Source organism: Lutra lutra, chromosome 2 (assembly GCF_902655055.1).
Source record: "Lutra lutra chromosome 2, mLutLut1.2, whole genome shotgun sequence".
Lineage (NCBI taxonomy): Eukaryota > Metazoa > Chordata > Mammalia > Carnivora > Mustelidae > Lutra > Lutra lutra.
The window spans coordinates 6503318-6522706 of NC_062279.1; the positions used below are offsets into that span (position 1 = coordinate 6503318).

The 19389-nt window shown below is 40.4% G+C and overlaps 2 protein-coding genes across 9 annotated transcripts in view; one reads left to right on the forward strand and one right to left on the reverse strand.

The window, feature by feature from the left end:
* MCPH1 (microcephalin 1) overlaps positions 1 to 19389 on the forward strand; it is a 245709-nt gene that overhangs the window by 130738 nt on the left and 95582 nt on the right. The window lies entirely within an intron of this gene.
* ANGPT2 (angiopoietin 2) overlaps positions 1 to 19389 on the reverse strand; it is a 54950-nt gene that overhangs the window by 16574 nt on the left and 18987 nt on the right. For both annotated transcript variants that reach the window (XM_047713779.1, XM_047713769.1), the window contains exons 2-4: positions 9423 to 9578; positions 5376 to 5497; positions 833 to 1065 (exon numbers count right to left, since the gene is read on the reverse strand). In XM_047713779.1, the coding sequence (XP_047569735.1) occupies positions 833 to 1065; positions 5376 to 5497; positions 9423 to 9578 (511 nt within the window). The remainder of the gene's footprint in view (positions 1 to 832; positions 1066 to 5375; positions 5498 to 9422; positions 9579 to 19389) is intronic.

Sequence of the window (19389 nt, forward strand, 5' to 3'; positions counted from 1 at the left end):
CAATAACTAATTAGTGTAAATATATATTCCTTCTATCCTCCCCTTCTTCCTTCTTTCTGTTTTATCTCCCTGAGCAGCATTTAAAAAAATTTAAATTTCAGTACAGTTAACATACAGTGTTATAATAGTTTCAGGCATACAATACAGTGATTCAACAGCTCTGTACATCACTCAGTGCTCATCACATCAAGTGTATTCTTAGTCCCCATCTCGTCTTTGCCCCGTCCCCTTCCCCATGTCCCTTCTGGTGACCATCTGTTTGTTCTCTCTAATTAAGAATCTGTATTTCCCCCCCTCTCTGCTTTTTTCTTTATTTGTTTTGTTTCTTAAATCCCCACATATGACTGAAATCATATGGTATTTGTCTTTGTCTTATTGGCTTATTTGGCTTCTTTGCCCTTTGGCTTATTTCACTTAGCAAACACTCTGTAGCTCCATCCATGTTGTCATGAAAGGCAAGATTTTCCTCTCTTTATGGCTGAATAATATTCCATAATATATATGGAATTCACTTCTTTATTCATCTACCTATGGACACTTGGGCAGCTTTCATAAATAATAGCTTTCAGTAAATAATGCTGCAATAAACCTAGTGGTACACATATCTTTTTGGATTAGTGATTTTGTATTCTTTAGGTAAATAACCTGGAGTGAAATTACTTCCTCCTTTTTTAATTGGTTTTGTGATGAGCCTCTGTAAAACTTTCATAGGAAACTGTAAGAGAAATAGTCCTTTTCTGAAAGATGATAATTTTTTGGAATTTTGAGACTATCACTTACAAAATAATGGCAATTAAAACTGAAGGAAAAATGATATGTAAACTTGACTTACAGTTTGATGTTGATATCATAGTCAATAAATTATGAACTGTCTCCATCAGATCATGTTGCTGCTTCTGGAGAACGGAATTATTCACTGTGGCGGTCACCAGTTGTTTTTCTAGTTCTTCAATGATGGAATTTTGCTTGGATACTAACACCTGGAGCTGATCTTTCTCTTCTTTTATTGACCGTAGTTGAACTATATGCTTGTCTTCCATGTCTAGTACTTTCTTTTCTAAGAAACTTATAAAGGGAAATAATGGTTATTTTAGTGATTGCTTTATGGACATCAAGTCAGTTTCATAATTCTTATATCATCTTTTATGTTTATTGAATTTCTGCTTCCTCAAGACACTCTGTCTTCCCAGAGTGAACGTGTTGCTGCAGCCCTGAAGAAGCTCTCAAACTTGCCAAGAACATTGCATAAATAAGTGTGACATAGATCTGAGGATAAAATACCCTGATAAAAATCTAAGGTCCATAATTAGAAGTTATCACTGACATGCATTTGAAGACCATGGTTTTGGTGTAGGGGGCTATGGAATTATTCACTGAGAAGGCAGGCTTGATGTTGGGAGCACACATGGGCAGGTGGAATGGTGAGTGGAAAGCGCAGGCTGAGAGCTTCACGTCTGTGCATGACTCCCTGTGTTAAGTGGTCATCCCTACTCTGCGTCTAGGTGCATGTCTACCTAAGTGACTCTCCATCTGTAGAAATAAATACCAAAAACAGATGCAGTAGACAAGATGATGATCTCTGAGGTCCCTTCTAGTTCAAATAATCTGTAAGCCTACTATGCCTTTTAGGAGAAAGTCACATTTTCTGAGTTTTTAACCCTGCAAGCAACATTAGTCAGCCAAGAAACTGGCTACCCATGGTAGGTCTTACCTATAACATTAACAATGTTACAATCTGTTTTAATAATCACGATTAGAAACTCCATTGCAGCTCTTAAATTTATGCCAGCCTAGATCACTGGAGATCAGTCTACGACAGCAAGTATTTAGTCTGTATACCAAGTCAAAAAATAATCACTTACTGTAATACTTATTTGCACTCCACTTTCATAAGTGTTATATTTATTTTAACTGTTGTTTCTTATTATTTTTCTTGATACTAGCTTATTTTTTAATTGTATATACTTTTTATTAATTAAAAAACCAAAATGACTTGCTTTAAGCAGAAGTTAACCTGAAAATAAATGCATAAAGCTTTTCCCTTTTTGCCCTAAAATCCCTTCTAGTACCATCAGCATTCAGGCAGTATGTTTTGGAAGTACTCCTGTGACACTTGACCTAGACAATTAACATAAAATAAATGGGGCATTTTTAAGTCACTAATCTATGTTGCCTTCAAAATGACATTGCTGAGATTTCTTAAACAGCTGTCTTTTATTGTCTTTAATATTCCATGAGGAGGCATAAAAGAAAGATGGGACAATCCCATGGTCCAAAGTATGAACACTCCAGGGTGGATATTTATTTAAAAAAAGAAAAAAGTTTCTTTCTCCAAAACCTATACCACTATAGCTCCAGAGGGCAATTGTATCTTGATCTAAAATAGTTAATATTAAGGTTAAGTACAAGCATGGATTAAAGAGTTTAGGCCAGCATCAGATCACTCCAAATCACATGGGCTATGAGACCGGAAATGTGTAATGAGTTACAGAAGCACAGTAAAGCGGCAAGGAGTCCCAGATCGTATTTTGCAAAATGCGGATTGGGACCCATTACTGGCTTGGGAAATCCATGCAATGAGTGACAATCAACATTTTTTTAAATGAGAGAAAGTTAAATAGGATAATGTTAACTAGGATAAAGTAGATGAAAATAGAGTGTAAATTCATAGCAAGGACTTGGTACATTGCCACAAAGGCTATGGCCGAGGGTGATGGGGGTGTGGGAGAAAGGAGGTGGAGCAGCATGGGGCATACGCACGTTTGTTTGACAGCTCATACTTTAGTACAGTATTTGATTTTCTGATCAAGGAGAATCAATTCGATCCTCAGCATAGAAGTTGCACTTAAGCTTAGCTTATCTTTCCATTAACATAGCTCTCATTGATGAGAAATATGGGAAAGGTATCCTGCGTGGACAGAAATACCAAGGCTTCTCAGAAAGGGACAGTATCAGTGGCAGCCCTTTTCAGTAACAGTAATCACGGCAACAGTAATCACAGTTTCATGGAACTGGTATAATTTGAAAAATTTGAAAATTTGGAAAATTTGAAAAGTTTGAAAAAATAAGTTGAATCATTTATTTTTAGAAGAAAAAAAAAGAATGATAAGATGAAAACCACATTGTAATTTTCACCTTCGCTGGTGAACCTAACAATTGGATAGTAGCAATATTCAGAGAAACACTGACCGTAATGAGTACTTTGACTTCATTTGAAACTATTCAGTAATGAAAACAGCTGGACAGTATTTGAGGGAAATGCTGAAAGTAATTGAAAGGTATGGTTTGTTACATGTGCAAAACATCCACAGATATTTACAATGGTGTTCTTGCAAATGAGATTCTAGGCTAGTCAAAATAGAAGACACCTCAAAACACAGCATGCCAAAGTCACTGAAAGATGGAAAGATGGAAAATCATCTGTGTGGTTTTCTTATTTTTATTGACTTACACTGATTAATAGAGACCTTATTATTGTCCCTTCATTTCATATTTGTGATACAAGAGATGATGATTTCTGCAGCTGCTAAGAGCTGCAGGTACGGTTTCTATGACAGTCTGCTGATAGCAGGCTCTCTCTCAGGGTCTGTACTTTGGCGGGCCATTCCGAAATGGTCCATGTACAACTCCACTCTGAGTGAGGTGTTTGCCATCCAAGCTGCGGATTGCAAACTGAAACAATAATTTATCAGGTATGTTTGACAAGGTGCTTTTATGGAGGAAATGTGTTGTTTAAATTTAGTGTCATATAAAAGTAGGCTCAAAGTATTAGAAAAGTGCATTATTGGTCAATGGTGATTAAACTGGCGGAAAGTGTGAAAGATTTAAGTGAAAAAGAATGTGAAGGATCCCGTATGCAAGAATAATCAGAAAACACAGCAAGCTACGGGCTGGTGGGAATTACTGTTTTATACATCGTAAAGCTCTAACATACTAAGAAATTTTACCAGATCATGGAGGATCAAAAGATGTAAGGAAAGTTGTTGATTGTCTTTCAAAGCAATCCCAGCTGCGGGTAACGGTTTACTTGTAGTAAGCGGAAACATTAAACAGTGTGTCCGAACTCGGGAATCAGATTTGCATTTCTCTAGGCAAAAGGCAATATGATTTGGCAAATATTTACAAAGGCAATACTCGGGTGACATAACTGACATACTTAACTGATGATATTAGTGTTTTAGCATACAGAAGGAGAAACTTAAGGAGGGGACAGTGTTCAAGACCAGGCTGCGCTCAGCAAACTGGACATAGCCCGGACAGTATTGTCCTGGCAGGCAACTAGAGTAATCATTCAGCTCCCGTAGCTTCCCGTTACTGCAACATCATTAAATAAGAGAACATCATTAAATAAGACCATTTTCAGAAAATGAAATTGCAGAGATTGTTATATCTCAATTGTTGGTCTCAAATTTTTATTTATTACTTTGCTGAAGGAAAAAAGTGGAAACACTGAAGAAAAATATTTGAATTAAACAAACTATTTGCAAAAATATTAAAAATCCATTTGCTCTTCAAGACCCTAAATCAGTAATGAGTTAAACTTGATACCCGAAGAACAGAAAAAATGATTTCAGCTGAGTTCCTGATTAACGTAAAGAATGATTATAAGACATGAAGTTCATCATCATTTTTGGTTAACAATAAGGAATTATGAAATTGAAATTAAGTAGCTGTGAAATAGAGTACCTTGTTGTCTGGCCATTCTCCCTGTCATGTAGACATGTCTTGGTTGGAAACAGGTTAATAAACACAATTATCCTTATATGCCCCTGACTGCAGTAAACCTTTGAAAACCATCCCCACTGATCATCCCAAGTTTGTTTTTGTGTGATTTTCTTGGGATTTTTCTAGATCTTGTTCAAATATCAATATTATATTATTAACTTCTGTTTTTACTTTATCATATGTTTTAGGAGTAACAATTGTATCATGAAATGTGCACTATTTATAGTTTCTAATTTTCAGCTGTGGCTCATTGTGCATTGGGAACAACGAAGTTCCCAGAGGCAAAGGAACTATTAAAATGCCTAGGCCAGTGTTACTTTTACTCCATGACACTGGCAGTATTTTGTCACAGATTAAATTGCACAGTATTGAGGCAGAGTTTGGGGAATCATTGGAAGAGAATCTTTAAGGGGCTGGAGAATGAAAAAATTGAAGACTGGATTAGAAGGCATGGTAACCTCCATATTTCCTCCCAGACCCTCTCCCTTCCTTTCCCTTACGAGGTGTCGGATCCTGACACTACACATTAAGACATCTGTCATTTTGTCGTGATTTTGGAAGCCATGCTTATAATTAATAGTCACATGAAATAGGCTTTTATATCTAGAAAGTGTGCAATTCTGAATTGTAATTTTTTGTGTTTTTATTACCTGTTCTTATCTTGCAATTTGTTTATTTCACTGGTCTGATCCAAAATCTGTTTTTCCAATTTGTTGGTGGAAAGGGAATGTTCCAGAAGCTGAAGTTCAAGTCTTGTTGTCTGATTTAATACCTAAATGTAACAAAATAAAATTCCTCTTTGTCATGTTTAAAGTTACATATAACTTCCTTTTAATTAAGTCAGCTAAATTATAGGAAAACATAACTAAAGCATTTTTTTTTAAATTTACCCCAAGTATCTAATTTTGGCATATTCTCCATTTTCAGAAAAGGCCTGAAGTCCTGGATTGCATCAGAATATGGTTTTTTTCCCCCCCACCGTGTCTTTTTTTAGAAAGTGTTTTAATAGTTCCGGACAGTGGTATTTGGGTCAAATAATATAATGCTGTTACTCTTGTTCTGCCATATTTTAGCATTTCTTTTCACACAGTGATACAAGTGGGAATATAAAATGGTCATATTTAATACATCAGAAATTGTTGATAAATGAAAAAGGTTTTGCTTCCACTCAAAATCTAATGCTGTTCTCTTATTTATCAGGAAGCAACATGATTAGAAGTCACATGCTTCCATTCTATAAAACCATAGCTCATTTTTAACCCGGCATTTCCTAGTTTGTAGTCACTTGTTCAGCCTTTTATTTTTTTGTTCTCCATCTCTCTCTCACTCTCTATTATAAAAATCATATTAACCAATTAGGAAACAATAATACATCGCTGTGAAGTGGGAGCTCAGTTTTGCTGGGGCCTCTCTGTATACGCCATATGCAATATCGCTGTTCCCATTGTGTTCTAACAGGTCTGAGGTTGAATTCTTTGGTGTTTGGCTGCCTTCTAGCAGGAAGAGTCTATTACTCACATCCTCTGGGGCATGGTTATTCAGGATGTGACATCACGTGTAAGTGTAAGGCAGAATTGTTGCCCAGGAATAAGGGTCCTTGAAAGAACCATTGTTTGCTCAGAGTCTGTGTCATTCATAAAAGGCTTGGCCAGGCCCCACTGGGCAGCTGTAGGGATAGTCCTGTCCTTAGTCAAAGCAGGATGAGTACATACCATGAACAGTCTTATGAATGAGTAAAGGCATTGGCCTGCAGAAAGGTTGGGTTTTAATGTTAATACCTGGATGATAGATTTGGCTTATATCTTCTTTGGGCCCAAATACTCTATGTTGGTCATTGTAAAAGGAACTGGAAACTGGGTTCCTTTATTCAACTCCTAAGAGCTATAAAAAGAGCACAATGGGCCAGAGCTGGGGAGGATGGCATATAGGGCCTGACTGACCTGGGATCAGTGGTGCTGTTTTTTTATCCCTTCCCCAAGGCCTCCAGCAGTAGGTGACTGTCTAAATTATCCACGTCAGGTGCTTGTCTGTGGTCTTTATGATCTTGGACCTCTACCCATCCCTCATTGTCCAGTGGAATAGCTTCTCACTCTGACAGGCTACAGGAATCTTCTAATGAGAAAATTTTATGTTTGGATTTAAACCCATTTTGCACAGTAATTGCTAAGTAGTGCCTATAATATATTTGGTGCATAATTCGGTCCCTTGATGTCCTTGCTTCGGTTCAGCCATTTTAATGTGTTTAGCTGGACATAATAAGCTTTTCTTTCCAGTCACCCTCCAATTTTCCTGTTATCACAGATCATACAATATCTAGTTTTACAATAGATTTTTTAAAAATAATGTGACCCAACCAAAGCTCAATGAAAGCTAGAAAGCCTGCCTTACACAGGATGTCGTAAAGGTTATGGAATTGCTTCATGTCTTACCCTTGATTACCATTGTCTGAAAATATAAGGAATGTTATACTCTCAGACATTTTTTTGGATGAGGTTGATTTCCCACTAGTTTTGCTATCAAAAGGTGGGGCATATGATTTAAACATTATTAATTTATTTTAATAATTGACTATGGATATATTGTTACATTTAATTTAAATTTTTTATCTTTTCATTTTTAGCTTTTATCACTTCTTGGGATTACAGTTTTCATACCTTGTGATCTATCGTATGGTGTAGTTACATTTTCCCTACATTGTTCTAATATTGTGGAAAGATTTGGTAAAGAAGTAACTTCTTATTCTGTCCTCAGATAAAAATCTTTTATTCTCCAGCCACTTTCCTACTGTTTTCCCTACTTTATCCAATAGTTCGTAGGGGGACAATGAAAGGACAGCTGTACCGTTCTAGACGTGACCTTATTCCAGTTGGGAGGCTTATCATTTCTCTTACCTCATATCCCCTTCTGCTGATGTCTGGCATTTCTTTTGGCTGAAGTAGCATATAGAAGTAATACATCATAGAAATTATTTACTATTAAATATTCTCTCTCTTTCTCTCTCCCTCTTTTTTTTTTTAAACATTGCTTATAACTCAGAGCAGTAAGGTACTAACTTCATAAGCCTATAAAGAATCCAGGGTTAGGAACCAGAAAGCAGGTTCACCAATGAAGAGACTTGAACTGAGAGCCTCTTAATAGATTCCACCAACAGTCCTTTTTTTTCCCACACCTAGACTATTCCTTCTTTCTTTCTTTCTTTTTTTTTTTTAAGATTTTACTTATTTATTTGAGAGAGAGACATAGAGAGCATGAGTGGAGGGAGGAGCAGAGGGAGAGGGAAAAGCAGACTCCCTGCTGAGCAGGGACACCCCCCACCCCCATCCCAAGGCAGGGCTTGGTCCCAGGACCCAGAGATTATGACCTGAGACAAAGTCACATGCTCAACCAACTGAGTCACCCAGGTGCACCCACCACCCCCAGACTATTCTTACTCAGTCACACGTTGTGTGTCATTTGGCATGATGCAGTGAATTTTGTTTCAATGTTTTGATGCTTAGTGTCTTGGTGTTGTTCTTTTGTTATTTTCATATTCCCGTCTCCTCCTGCTGTTAATCAGGAGCTCATAAAATCTGAAAGCTAAAAGAGCACTTAGCAGCCAGTTGTAAGACCTAGCCCTCACTTTACAGTTAAACCCACCAAGGCCCCCAGGAGCTGAGTGCCTTGCTCAGACTCACTCAGCTGGCTGATGGCAGGAAGCGAGCCATCGGGGGACGGGTAAGCCCTCTGTGCCACAGCTGCTGCGGCTTTGTCTATGAACTCATACCACAAACTGTTTTCATACTTCTTTGAGATCTGGCTTTACCTTAAAAGTTAGATTGAAGAACAAAATGTCTTGTACTCTTCTTCAGTGGCTTTCATTTCTCAAATGCACGAAACAAGGTAAGGACTTAACCCAGAGTCCAAAAGGTACCCAGCGAGGCAGGGGAGCATTTGTCTTGTAGTTGTCCAGCATGCATCATACAAAATGATTCACATGCCGTTAGTAGAAAAATTAATTTAACCTCAGTACTAAAGATGAAAATGGGGACATGTGGGTGGCTTAGTCGGTTGAGCGTCTGACTCTTAATTTCGGCTCAGGTCATGATCTCAACGTTGTGGAATCGAGCCCCCTGTCTGGCTTCACACTCAGTGGGGAGTCTGCTTGGGATTCTCTCTCCCTTTCCTTCTGCCCCTCCCCCTGCCGCCCCACTCTCTAAAATACATAAATCTTTAAGAGAAAAAAAAAAAAGAAGAAAATGTATTTATGGATTTTAAATCCTTATGTACCACAAATTCTTATTTTCTTTTTTTTTTTTTTACAAATTCTTATTTTCTTTTTTTTCTTTTTTTTTTTTTTAAAGATTTTATTTATTTATTTGACAGAGAGAGATCACAAGTAGATGGAGAGGCAGGCAGAGAGAGAGAGAGAGGGAAGCAGGATCTCTGCCGAGCAGAGAACCCGATGCGGGACTTGATCCCAGGACCCTGAGATCATGACCTGAGCCGAAGGCAGTGGCTTAACCCACTGAGCCACCCAGGCGCCCTACAAATTCTTATTTTCTTACCAATTTTTTTCCTGCTACCCTCAAGCTTTCTTCATTTTTTTTTTTTAAGCTTTCTTCATTTTTCCACCATTTAATCAGGTAACCATGCGGCCTGATTTCTTGCTAGTCGCTAGTCTAGCTGGACCATTACGTGCGTTGTGCTCCGTGACTTACTTGTGCTTCAACGTCCGTTAGCTTCCGGGTTTGCGCTGCTGTTTGATTGAGGAGGTTTGTTCCTATTTCTATCATCACAGCGGTCTGGTTCTGTACTGCATTCTGTTGCATCTCTACCATTTCTCTCTTCATGTTGTCCTGGATGTAATTCTCAAGCTAGAAAAGAACATGTGTCAGAAAGACAGTCATCAGTCAAATGGTCAGAAACCTCATTCCTAAATATTTGCCCATTTCCTTTAAAAAAGATGTGTTGGAAGACCTGTGCCTTGCTCTGATCTTGCTATGTTTTTTATCACCAGTGGTACAATGAAGTGTGGTCTTATGTTAACTTAAAACCAACAGCTTGTTCACATGATGTGTGGGAGATAGCCACATCCAGAAGCCCACACCGTGGCTGGCACAGGAGGTGGCGGGACCCCCATTTAGAGGTGGGCAGAAGGGGGTGTGTCATTAGCAGGCATTCTGTCCGGCTGCAGCTCTGGCCTCATTAGGCAGGAAAGGACAATTTGGGGTTAAGAAGCATTACTATTTTTCCCACATTCTAGACTTGTGGTTTCTTGAAATAGAGACTTGAGAAGACTATGTAAGGTGGAGCATGAGGAAAGGCTCACTGTTGGATTACAGCATCACGCCTCAGGTCCACGTGCTGCAGGACCACCCCCCACTTCCCTCTTACCTTATTCAGCACACATTAGACCTAGTAGGTCTTTCCTAACATGGGTGCATTTTTCACAGGTTCCTCATTTCAGATACCAGGCAAACGTGTAATCCTACGTTAGGACCTTCATCACTCCACTTGCCGGGTATGTGGGCAGGCCAGCCCATTTTAATATTAGCTTCAGCACAAGACAGTGCAGAAGCTAATTTCACTGCCATAGGTATAGATCCCTATATCTTTGGCAGTAAAATCATACAACTAAATATAAATGTAGGACATCCAGGTGTGTGGAAAAGAGCATGTGGGCTTTGGGCTGTGGACACCTACTCTCTTATTTTTCTTTGACTCGAGGGATGTTCCTTAACTTTAGGAGTGCCCAGTGTCCCCTGCATAGAATAGAGTTTCTGAGTGGTCAGAGAAACATCGGAAGGCTTACCTAAGCATTTATGGTCATTGTGTGTATGCATAACTTTGGATATGTAAAATGCAATTTCCTTTCTTCTTTGTTTTTCATGGTGATCCAATGATAGGAGCCACAATTCTATTCTTTAGCCCAAACTATGAGTTCACAAGGACAGAAAACTTTCTTTTTATTTTTTTCTCATAGTTATAACTCAAAATTTTTAAAACTAAATTGAATAATTGAAAGATGAGTATAAAACTGCTTATAATGCCTTTCTTTAAAACTTTAATCATCTGCACAGAAGCCATTCACAGAGCTGGTCACCAAACATCGTTTCTCCTAAAATCTTAACAGTGAAATAATTCTGTACTTCTACCTATGAAAGTGAGAAAATACAATGGAAGGGTGGAGTTTGTCCCTTAGAGTTCAAGGGTTTCTTTGTTGGTATAATTTTTATAAACTGTGTCTTGGGTATTCTACGTCTCAGGGCTGGTATTAGAAGTCTGGATTTACTGCCTCAATTTCTAACTTGCCGTAGACTCTACCCCACCCCTTCGTGCTTCCCATCTCCCTCCTTGCTGGTTATCTTGAGGGTCAGTGGTCACTCCCTGGTTCTTCCCGGGCCAATGGGCAGATCACATATCATCATCCTGACAACTCCTGCAGCTCTGATCTCTTGAAAACTCTTGTAGTTGAAGCCTCGCCTTCTCCATATGAACAAAAGTGGAGTAGACCACTGTAAAAAATGAAATCATGTGCTATTACTTGGCAGTCCAGGAAATACCTCTGGTATAGACTTCATAAAATAGGAAGAGTGAAACCCTTGTTAAACCTGTATTAACCAGCAAACTAGCTAGGTCTTTTCTTAATGTAGTATTCGTCCCCTCCCCCACCTTTTTAAAATTTAACTTTTATGATTTCAACAAGTTATAGGAGCTCAGACAGAACTTTGTTATTTTTCCTTTCTTTCCCTCTGTCTCTCTTTCACACACTTACTTTCACACACACTCCTTCTTTCACTCCTCTCATCACCATGGGAGTAATAGAATTTTTGAGGTTCATTAAAGTCGTGTAAGTCATCCAGAAGAGTTGCCTTAGTTACTCTCAATACCCAGCAAAGATAATATTTAGAAAGCCTTACTCTGGGAAGTTTGGACTTATTAAAGATATATTCAAGCTGGAGTTTGGTTTAAGTCCATACCATAAAGTAATAATTTATAAATTAGCATAAATACAGGTCTTAATCCTCTTACTGATTTTGGTACTTAAGAACTACATAGAAATGATTCTGTCCTTTGTCACTCTAAATCATATAACTAGATGAAGAAAATGGGTCCTTCAGTCCTCCCCCGCCACATTCGAGAACTACTGAGTCAAATATGGTTACAACCATCGGGACACATGAGAAGCTTATTTATAATCTGACATTTTAAAGTCAACTTTCCATTTAAAATTAGACTCAAGAACTTTAAAATACCCAGTTTTTAAAAGTAAAAAATTTTAACTTTATTGCCATAACTTTTTCTAAGCTTAGAAACAATAGAATAGAAAATATTTTCAAGTCACTGTTTTTCAGCTTTTCAGGAGGAGGAAGTGCATGTATGTGGTGGGTGTGTGGGTGTGGTCAGTCTTACGCTGAAGCAAGTTACGGATACATGCATGCACGTCCTGCCTGGGCAGGCACAGGCCTTACGTACATGGCACATACGTGGCTCGTGTCTATATACAGTATATACAACTAAATAAAGTAAAAATCTATGAGCTACTAACCCAGTATCTAATTGAGGTCTTGGGGAGAACAGTGGAACAGAAACAGAAAAATCTGGAAGTAGACATCTTTGTGTTGATTCTCAGAAAGATTTGTGCTCTCACACTTGAAGCAGTGCACGTAAGGTAAGATTTTAAGAGAAACGGGTGCTGTGACAGTTGGGTACTCTTTGACAACAGAGAAGAGCGCACTCAGTGCCCGAAGAAACGGCAACAAGGATGGCTGCAGTAGCCACAACTAACGTTGGCTGCGCGCTGCCCGCGTCCCTGTTCCTCTGTTCATGCTTCCCGTGGACTCCAGGCACCCCGGATCTTGGGCGCCTGCACTAGGACTGGCGTGCCTATAAGCCACCCTTCTGCCTTTTCCGTTTCTCTAGTTTATTGCCCCAGAATGTCCTTCTGTTTAGTATCACTTGTTTTTGTCGCCTGCAGCTGAAACCCGGCAATATAGCAGTCTGTCCAGCGCAGTTCCGTTCTAGTATAAGGAAGTCTGCGTTCAAGGAGGAATGTGAGCGCAAGAAGCTCTCTGCTCCTGTTGTCAGTGTCACACTCCCTCTGTCCTGGGGCAGCTGTGTCTGTCTTTGCCATCTGCACTGAGCTGCTCTTCTCCAAACAGTTCCAAGATACTTGAACCTCCCCAGGGAGGAGATGGGCTTCTTCCTCATTTCACACGGGTGGCTTCACACACTCATGTTTTGCAGGAATGTTTGACGTTGCCTTCATGTCAGAAGATGATTATGCCGTGATTCTGATTTGTGAGGCCAAGTGCCCCCCTCCCCAAGTCCTCATTGCAATTTGAAAGGATATTGTGGACATTCATTTTGCCCCCTTCTTAAGTTGTTGGGCTAAGCACTGAAAGTCCTTAAGCTGTTTCTCTTTCCTTAGAGTTCAAGTGAATTATCCAAATTTAAGGAACATTTAAGGACCGTCGCTGTCATTGTAGTGGCCTGGGCTGTTGCTCAGTATTGGTTTGATTTGCTAAAAGAGTGCACCCTAAACATAGCCTTTCAAGTTGTCAACACATTGAAGTTCAAGCAACCAGAGTAAACTATTCTAATGTTCATAAAGATATATCTGTCTCTATATTCATGTAAAATAGTTCCTGAAGGTTTTGATTACTCCTTCAACATTTGGGATGATTAAATTTGACAGGAAAAAATAAGTCTGTTTGCAAGGCAACTATGGCAGATTGATTACACATTAAAATGCTTCCCTTGCTGTCTTTCATCTCACCAAGATTATCATCTTTTTTTTTTTTTTTTTTTTTTTTGACTGAAAGGAAAGTAATCTTGAAATTGGCTGGGGAAAGGAGAACATAGATAGTGTACGAAAACTATCTGCAACCTCAAGATTTTGATCTTGGTTCTGTACCAAGTATATAGTCTTGGTTGAGATATTCTTTCTATTTAAATAAAGCTCTGTGTCCGATACCTTTTAATTAATTAGTTTTTGTCCTCCGAACGTGCTAACTTCCGTGGGAAATTAACAAATTGTGAGATGTTTCACTGGAAACATTTTATCCCTAGCATTGTAATTTAGAAACAAGTTACTGTAACTGTTCTCTTTTGTGCACACACATCCCCAAAAGGGATGGTTTTCTTTTTTCCTGCCTCGGTAATCCCTCCTGACTCAATCCCTTCTTCCCACCCAGTGTCTTCCATCTTCTTCCGTCTTCTGGATTGTCACGCAGCCCCTGACTGTACTCTGGCGGCCCCACCCTGAGTGTTGTGGTCTCTCTGCAGCTCACATTACTGCCATGTGGTTGCGCCTGTGCAAGGAAGTGCGGATACCCTCGCTTGGCGGCACACACTCTTTCTGATCTCTCGAACCTCCCAGCCTGGCTTCCTCTGTGCACCTTGCCTCCTGGCTGCACCAGACCCCTTCGGCTGCTTCAGACCTCCTGCCTTTGTCTGCCATCTCCCTTGACCTTGATCCCTCTCCCCCTTCTCTGGTTATACCCTACCCCATCGTACACCCTCCTCAAAGATCTCCACTGCCCTGTTGTGTTGCATTTTGATACCCCCCAAATACATTTTGTACTTCTTTGATTGATTTTTAAGTTGCCTACAAGTAAAGATCTATGTTCTCGTTTGCTCGGGATACGGATGTTCTGTAGCCCTTCTTCAGCCACACACCCTAGTAGCAACACGCAAAGCTTGTGCTCTTAAAATTAGCTTGAAAACTTGGAGGCGAAATTATTAAAACCAGGGATTTTCTGTTTGGAAGTCTTTTGACCTAATGTTCTTGGTTCCCTGTCACGAAGAAACTGAAACATCTTTTGAGGTTTTCAGACAGAAAAGTGGCAAGATGGGCTTTTCTCCTGGTCCTTACAAACTTTATTATTATTATTTTTAATCTAGGGATTTTACTTCCTAAGGAGTTATGTACTCAACAGCATTTAAGGAGAGATGAAGAGGGAAAGGCTGGGAGATGCATGACTCAAGCACGTCTTTGTCCTCGGAAACACTTACAGGAGTCAAGGGGCAAATGCATTGCGCATATTTTGGAGATAATGTTCAAATGCCCTGTCAGCTGGGGAGTTCTTCTGTTGCCTCTTTGTATTGAAACCATATTTGAATTTATCCAGCCTAGAAAAGTCCATACCAAAGCCACATGCATTCCATTGACTGTCTATAATTTTGGTCCTTTCTTTCTACAGCCAGTCCTATAACTAATTTGTTCTGCTCTATCTTTTCAGCGTTCTTCTATTAATAATTTATGAGCAACTTTTGTTATCTGATACTGTGTCTAGATAACTTCCTATTTTCACTGGTCATAAAGAGACTAAAAGTGTGCTTTTGATGACTATAAACTTGAAACCGTGATGGGCAACAGAGTTGCAGGCACCAGTTGGTGTCAGTCTAAAGTTGTAGCTTGTCCCCCTCCTCCTGTGACTGATACAGTTTAAAAAATTTGAATACCAGCATATCTATGCTCCCTGAAGCCATATTTCTTAGCTTTTATTTGTGAAGGTAACTACGTATCTTTCTCTGTTATTTAACTGGGGGGGGGGGGGGTCTTCATCCCGTAAACTTCCATCTCTTTGCCTCTTTGTGCATTTCCCTTAGCATGGCTCCAGAATCTAAGGAGAAAGTGTATTTTCTCCCCTCAAGCGTTCCAGTCATGTCCTACTGATAAAATGGCTGTTTTTTTTTTTCATCAATAGCAGCCATTTTTAAATATATGCCAGCTTAAATATGAGTCTGATATATAGTAACATAAATGAGTTTGGACTTTTCATATGGGAAAAGGTGTCACGTTTTACATCTGTGTGGGTTTTTAAAGGGCTCTTAAGGTACATGTGTATTTATCCGAATATTTACTAGGGCTCTGGCTCACAAAACCTTACAGATACTCAGGCAGGGAGCACATAAATGCGGCAGGTACTACAAGGTGATGTATATGTTTATATAATGCAACAGTGGTAATAGCAATTTCAATTGCAAAATGATTTTATACATATTAACTTCTTTATATATCAATATATAAATACATTGTGTAATATTTCTGTATATTTTAAATATCTCTCTTTTTAATTAATTAGTTAATGTAGTAATTTCACTTGATTCTCCTCCTGCCTCAGCTTGGGTTTCCCCCATACCAGGGCCAGAGACAAAAGCATGCGTGCAGGAAGTTTATTTAGGAAGTGGTCCCAGGGAGCAATGGAAGACAGGCCAGGGAAGCAGGGAGGCTGAGGCCGGTTCAAACATGTGGACTTGGTTGGCTACCACTGGGGTGGCGACCAGTGAAAAATCCCACAAACCCTTCTGAGGAGCTGTAGGAAATGTGTTTCAGCACCGAACCCTCCACCTGTGGCAGAAAAGGCAGGCTCCCATCCCTCTGGGCGAGGTAGCCTGGAGGGCTTCAGCTCTCCCACACTTGAGGGCTGCCTGCAGGAGCTCTGGGGAGATGGCACTGGCCTCCTTAGCCAGCTTGGAGGGCGGGCAGGGAGCCCCCGTCTGTGATGCTGACCACCGAGGGCGTGGGAGCGGCTGGAGGAGGTGTTCCCTGAAACAGCAGGATGGTGCTACTGGCCTGGCTTACAGAGGAGAAGACCGAGGCTGCAGCACACATTTGCCTCCCACCCACCATGCCTGGACCGGAGTCCGCAGTGACAGAGGAGGAGGCCACAGCAGGCCACAGCAGACTCAGCCAGACCTGAGTCATGGGGGATCCCTGGGCAAGAGCCCTGGCATCGGCAGTTCCGTACGGTGGGAACCTTGTACCTGCTCACGGTGTGCTGCCAGGGAGAGCTGCCAGGAAAGCAGCCATTCCCACATTGCCTGCTTCTGATGCTGGAGACCAGAAGCGCCGGCGCAGAGCGCCCTCCGCAGAACCCCCGCCCCTGGCAAGGCTGGAGCCGCTCAAGAGACGGAGGAGAATTTCACTTTCCACCTCCCAGATACGGTCTGCGCAGGAGACGTTCTGCGGACTTTCGCATCGCTCTAGTTCTTGGAATGTTTTGTTCTCAGTGTAGGAGATGGTAGTGACAGAGACAGAAAAGGAATATATAGCTCTTCTCTTCTTATAAAATGAACTGAAACATAAATTATTAGAAATGGGAGCATTTGAAATTCACTTCTGGGATGAGATTGATGCATTTAGGCTACAGTATAACTGGAGATTCTTTTAATGAAACCACTGTTTTCTTGCATCTCTAAAACTAGGGTGCAATGAGAGAAAAAACAAAGTGAGTAAATACTTTTCTATGGCAGATAGTACCTGTGAAATGTGTATATTCATGGACAGATGCATATGTATAAAGCACATATGTGCTCACGTGTGGAGATGGAAATATATCTAGACCCATCCATCCATTGTCACTCCTCTGTGGCATGATAAACTGTCAAAAGCTGAGGGGGAAAAAAGGCTTAGAAATCAGTCCTATTGTTGAGTTCCCTCATTTCTGGAATCTACCAGGACCTGGATCACCAGTGTGAGCTCACGGCTGAGTAGGGATTAATCCCATGGTGGCTCACAGCCAGGCAGCACTCAGCACCACGCTGGTGTAGCTGTGCTCACCTAAAAAAGGATGCCACCAGGTATTAACAGGGTTACTTTGTAAATTCTGTGAAGTAGTCCCATCCCAAAGCTTGTTTCCATCTTTTATCTGTCCCCTTTCTACTGTCTCTTTCTGTATTCATGTGGCTTTGCTGAAATCCTGCAGAGATTTCTAGGGACAAGAGAGTGTGATCACCTTTGGAGGGGGCATTTTTTTTTCTTTTTGACATGAAATAAATGTACTCCATCACAATTAACTATACTAGATGGCCCGGAAAGGAGGGAAAAGGCTAAAGGAATTTAAATGATTTTTGCCTTGAAGATACTTTCAAGGCAAGCTAGTTCTTCGTGAGGAAGGCAGGAAGCCTGTGTTGTTTCTTTCACAGAAAGGGAGGGTGAGGGATTTGGGAATGCAGATGGGCCAGCTTGGGGAGTCTCAGGACTGGGCCTCCAGCCTCCTGCTGTTTCTTGCACACATCAGAGCACAGCGCTCTGCTGCTGTACCTCCTGTGGCTGGCAAACTCAAAGGTGGAGAGAATTGGGGGGGGGGCAACATTGGAAAACTCTCAAAGTACATCGGCCTAATTTGCATGAGCATTTAGCAGTAAAGTATCCCACCTTCTGTGTGTGAACTACCACTGACCCAGTATCCACTACCGTAGTCCTGTGGTGGTTTTCCAATAGCCCTCTTCTGACTTGTTCAGATTCTCTTGCCAGAACATTGTTCTGTCCGCTCTGCTGTGGATGAGGATGAAGGGATACAGTATACTTTTCTATCCTCTCTTCTCCGATTCGACATTTCTGGGAGCACAGTGTGACGGTGCCCTGTGTGCGGCGGGGGAGGGCTGTGCGGAACACTAGTTGCTGCAGGAAGAGTCCTGGGAAATATTTAGGCAAGCGTGTTCTCACCTTCCAAATGCTGTAGCTGCAGCCTTTTCATTTTACGAGTTTAAAACAGCTAAAGTTCATGCTTTCCTGAGCCATTTGGGAGCGTGCACCTCTTCCCAAGTCTAATATTAGATTGCCTCTAATTTGACCTCTGGTTCAGTCTTCATTTTCACAAGTGTTTAAAGCTATACATTTTTTGTATTTTCCTATTTATTCACATGATTCAGTGGCATGTGTACACATATTTTAAGAAATTGTACTTTGCAGAAACAAAGTGATAAATCTTTTTTTTTTTAACTCACATCAGAGAATAAAAGTCATTTGTTTAATCAGGCTATGTTAATCTTTGAAGCTGTACATAATTTTTAAACCTGCAATACATTTTTAAGCATGTTAACAACTTATTTAAAACCTGATCAAGGGCACCTGGGTGGCTCAGTTGGTTAAGCAACTGCCTTTTGTTCAGGTCATGATCCTGGAATCCCGGGATGGAGTCCCACATCTAGTTCCCTGCTCAGTGGGGAGTCTGCTTCTCTCTCTGACCCTCCCCACTCTGGTGCTCTCTCTCAAATAAACAAAATCTAAGAATTAAAAAATAAAATAAATAAAATAAAACCTGATCAACAGTTGAATTTTTTTATAATCAGAAGCAGTGCAGCAAAAGCAAAACCATTTCCAGTGCCCAAATTATGTGGCAAGACAGAATAGTATGGCTTTTAAAAAAAAAACTAACTTTAGTTTATCTTCATTTCTTGATCTGAAATTTGATAAGAAGCATATTAAATATGTTTCAAAGTATTTACTGTTCACCTCTGAAATGTCGACAGCCAAGTGGGACTGCTGTTCACTTTGGAAGGCCATACCAGAGCTCTAAGCACATTCCACTTCTTTCTGTGGCTCGCCATCCAGGGAAACTGTTCCAAAGCCACACACACAGTGCTCTGGGGATGGCTGCAGTTTGACTCCACGAGAACAGAGCCTCAGCTGGGAACTGCAAATAGTGATTATGACTTTGGACAAATCAGCGAGCTTCTAATTATGTCTTCCAGGGCCTCCTGACCTGAAATAAGAGAGTATCCTCCTACAAAATATATGTGGGATCAAACTTCTCTTTACAGAATACCAGTTCCGGGGATGATGTTTCTGATTCATTTTTAGAGGGATTTTATTTCAATCTTTTGTTCCCGGAGCATGCCATTCATGTATTGGGGGAGTCACTTGCTCTCCAGGGTTGAGTAAGAATAGATATG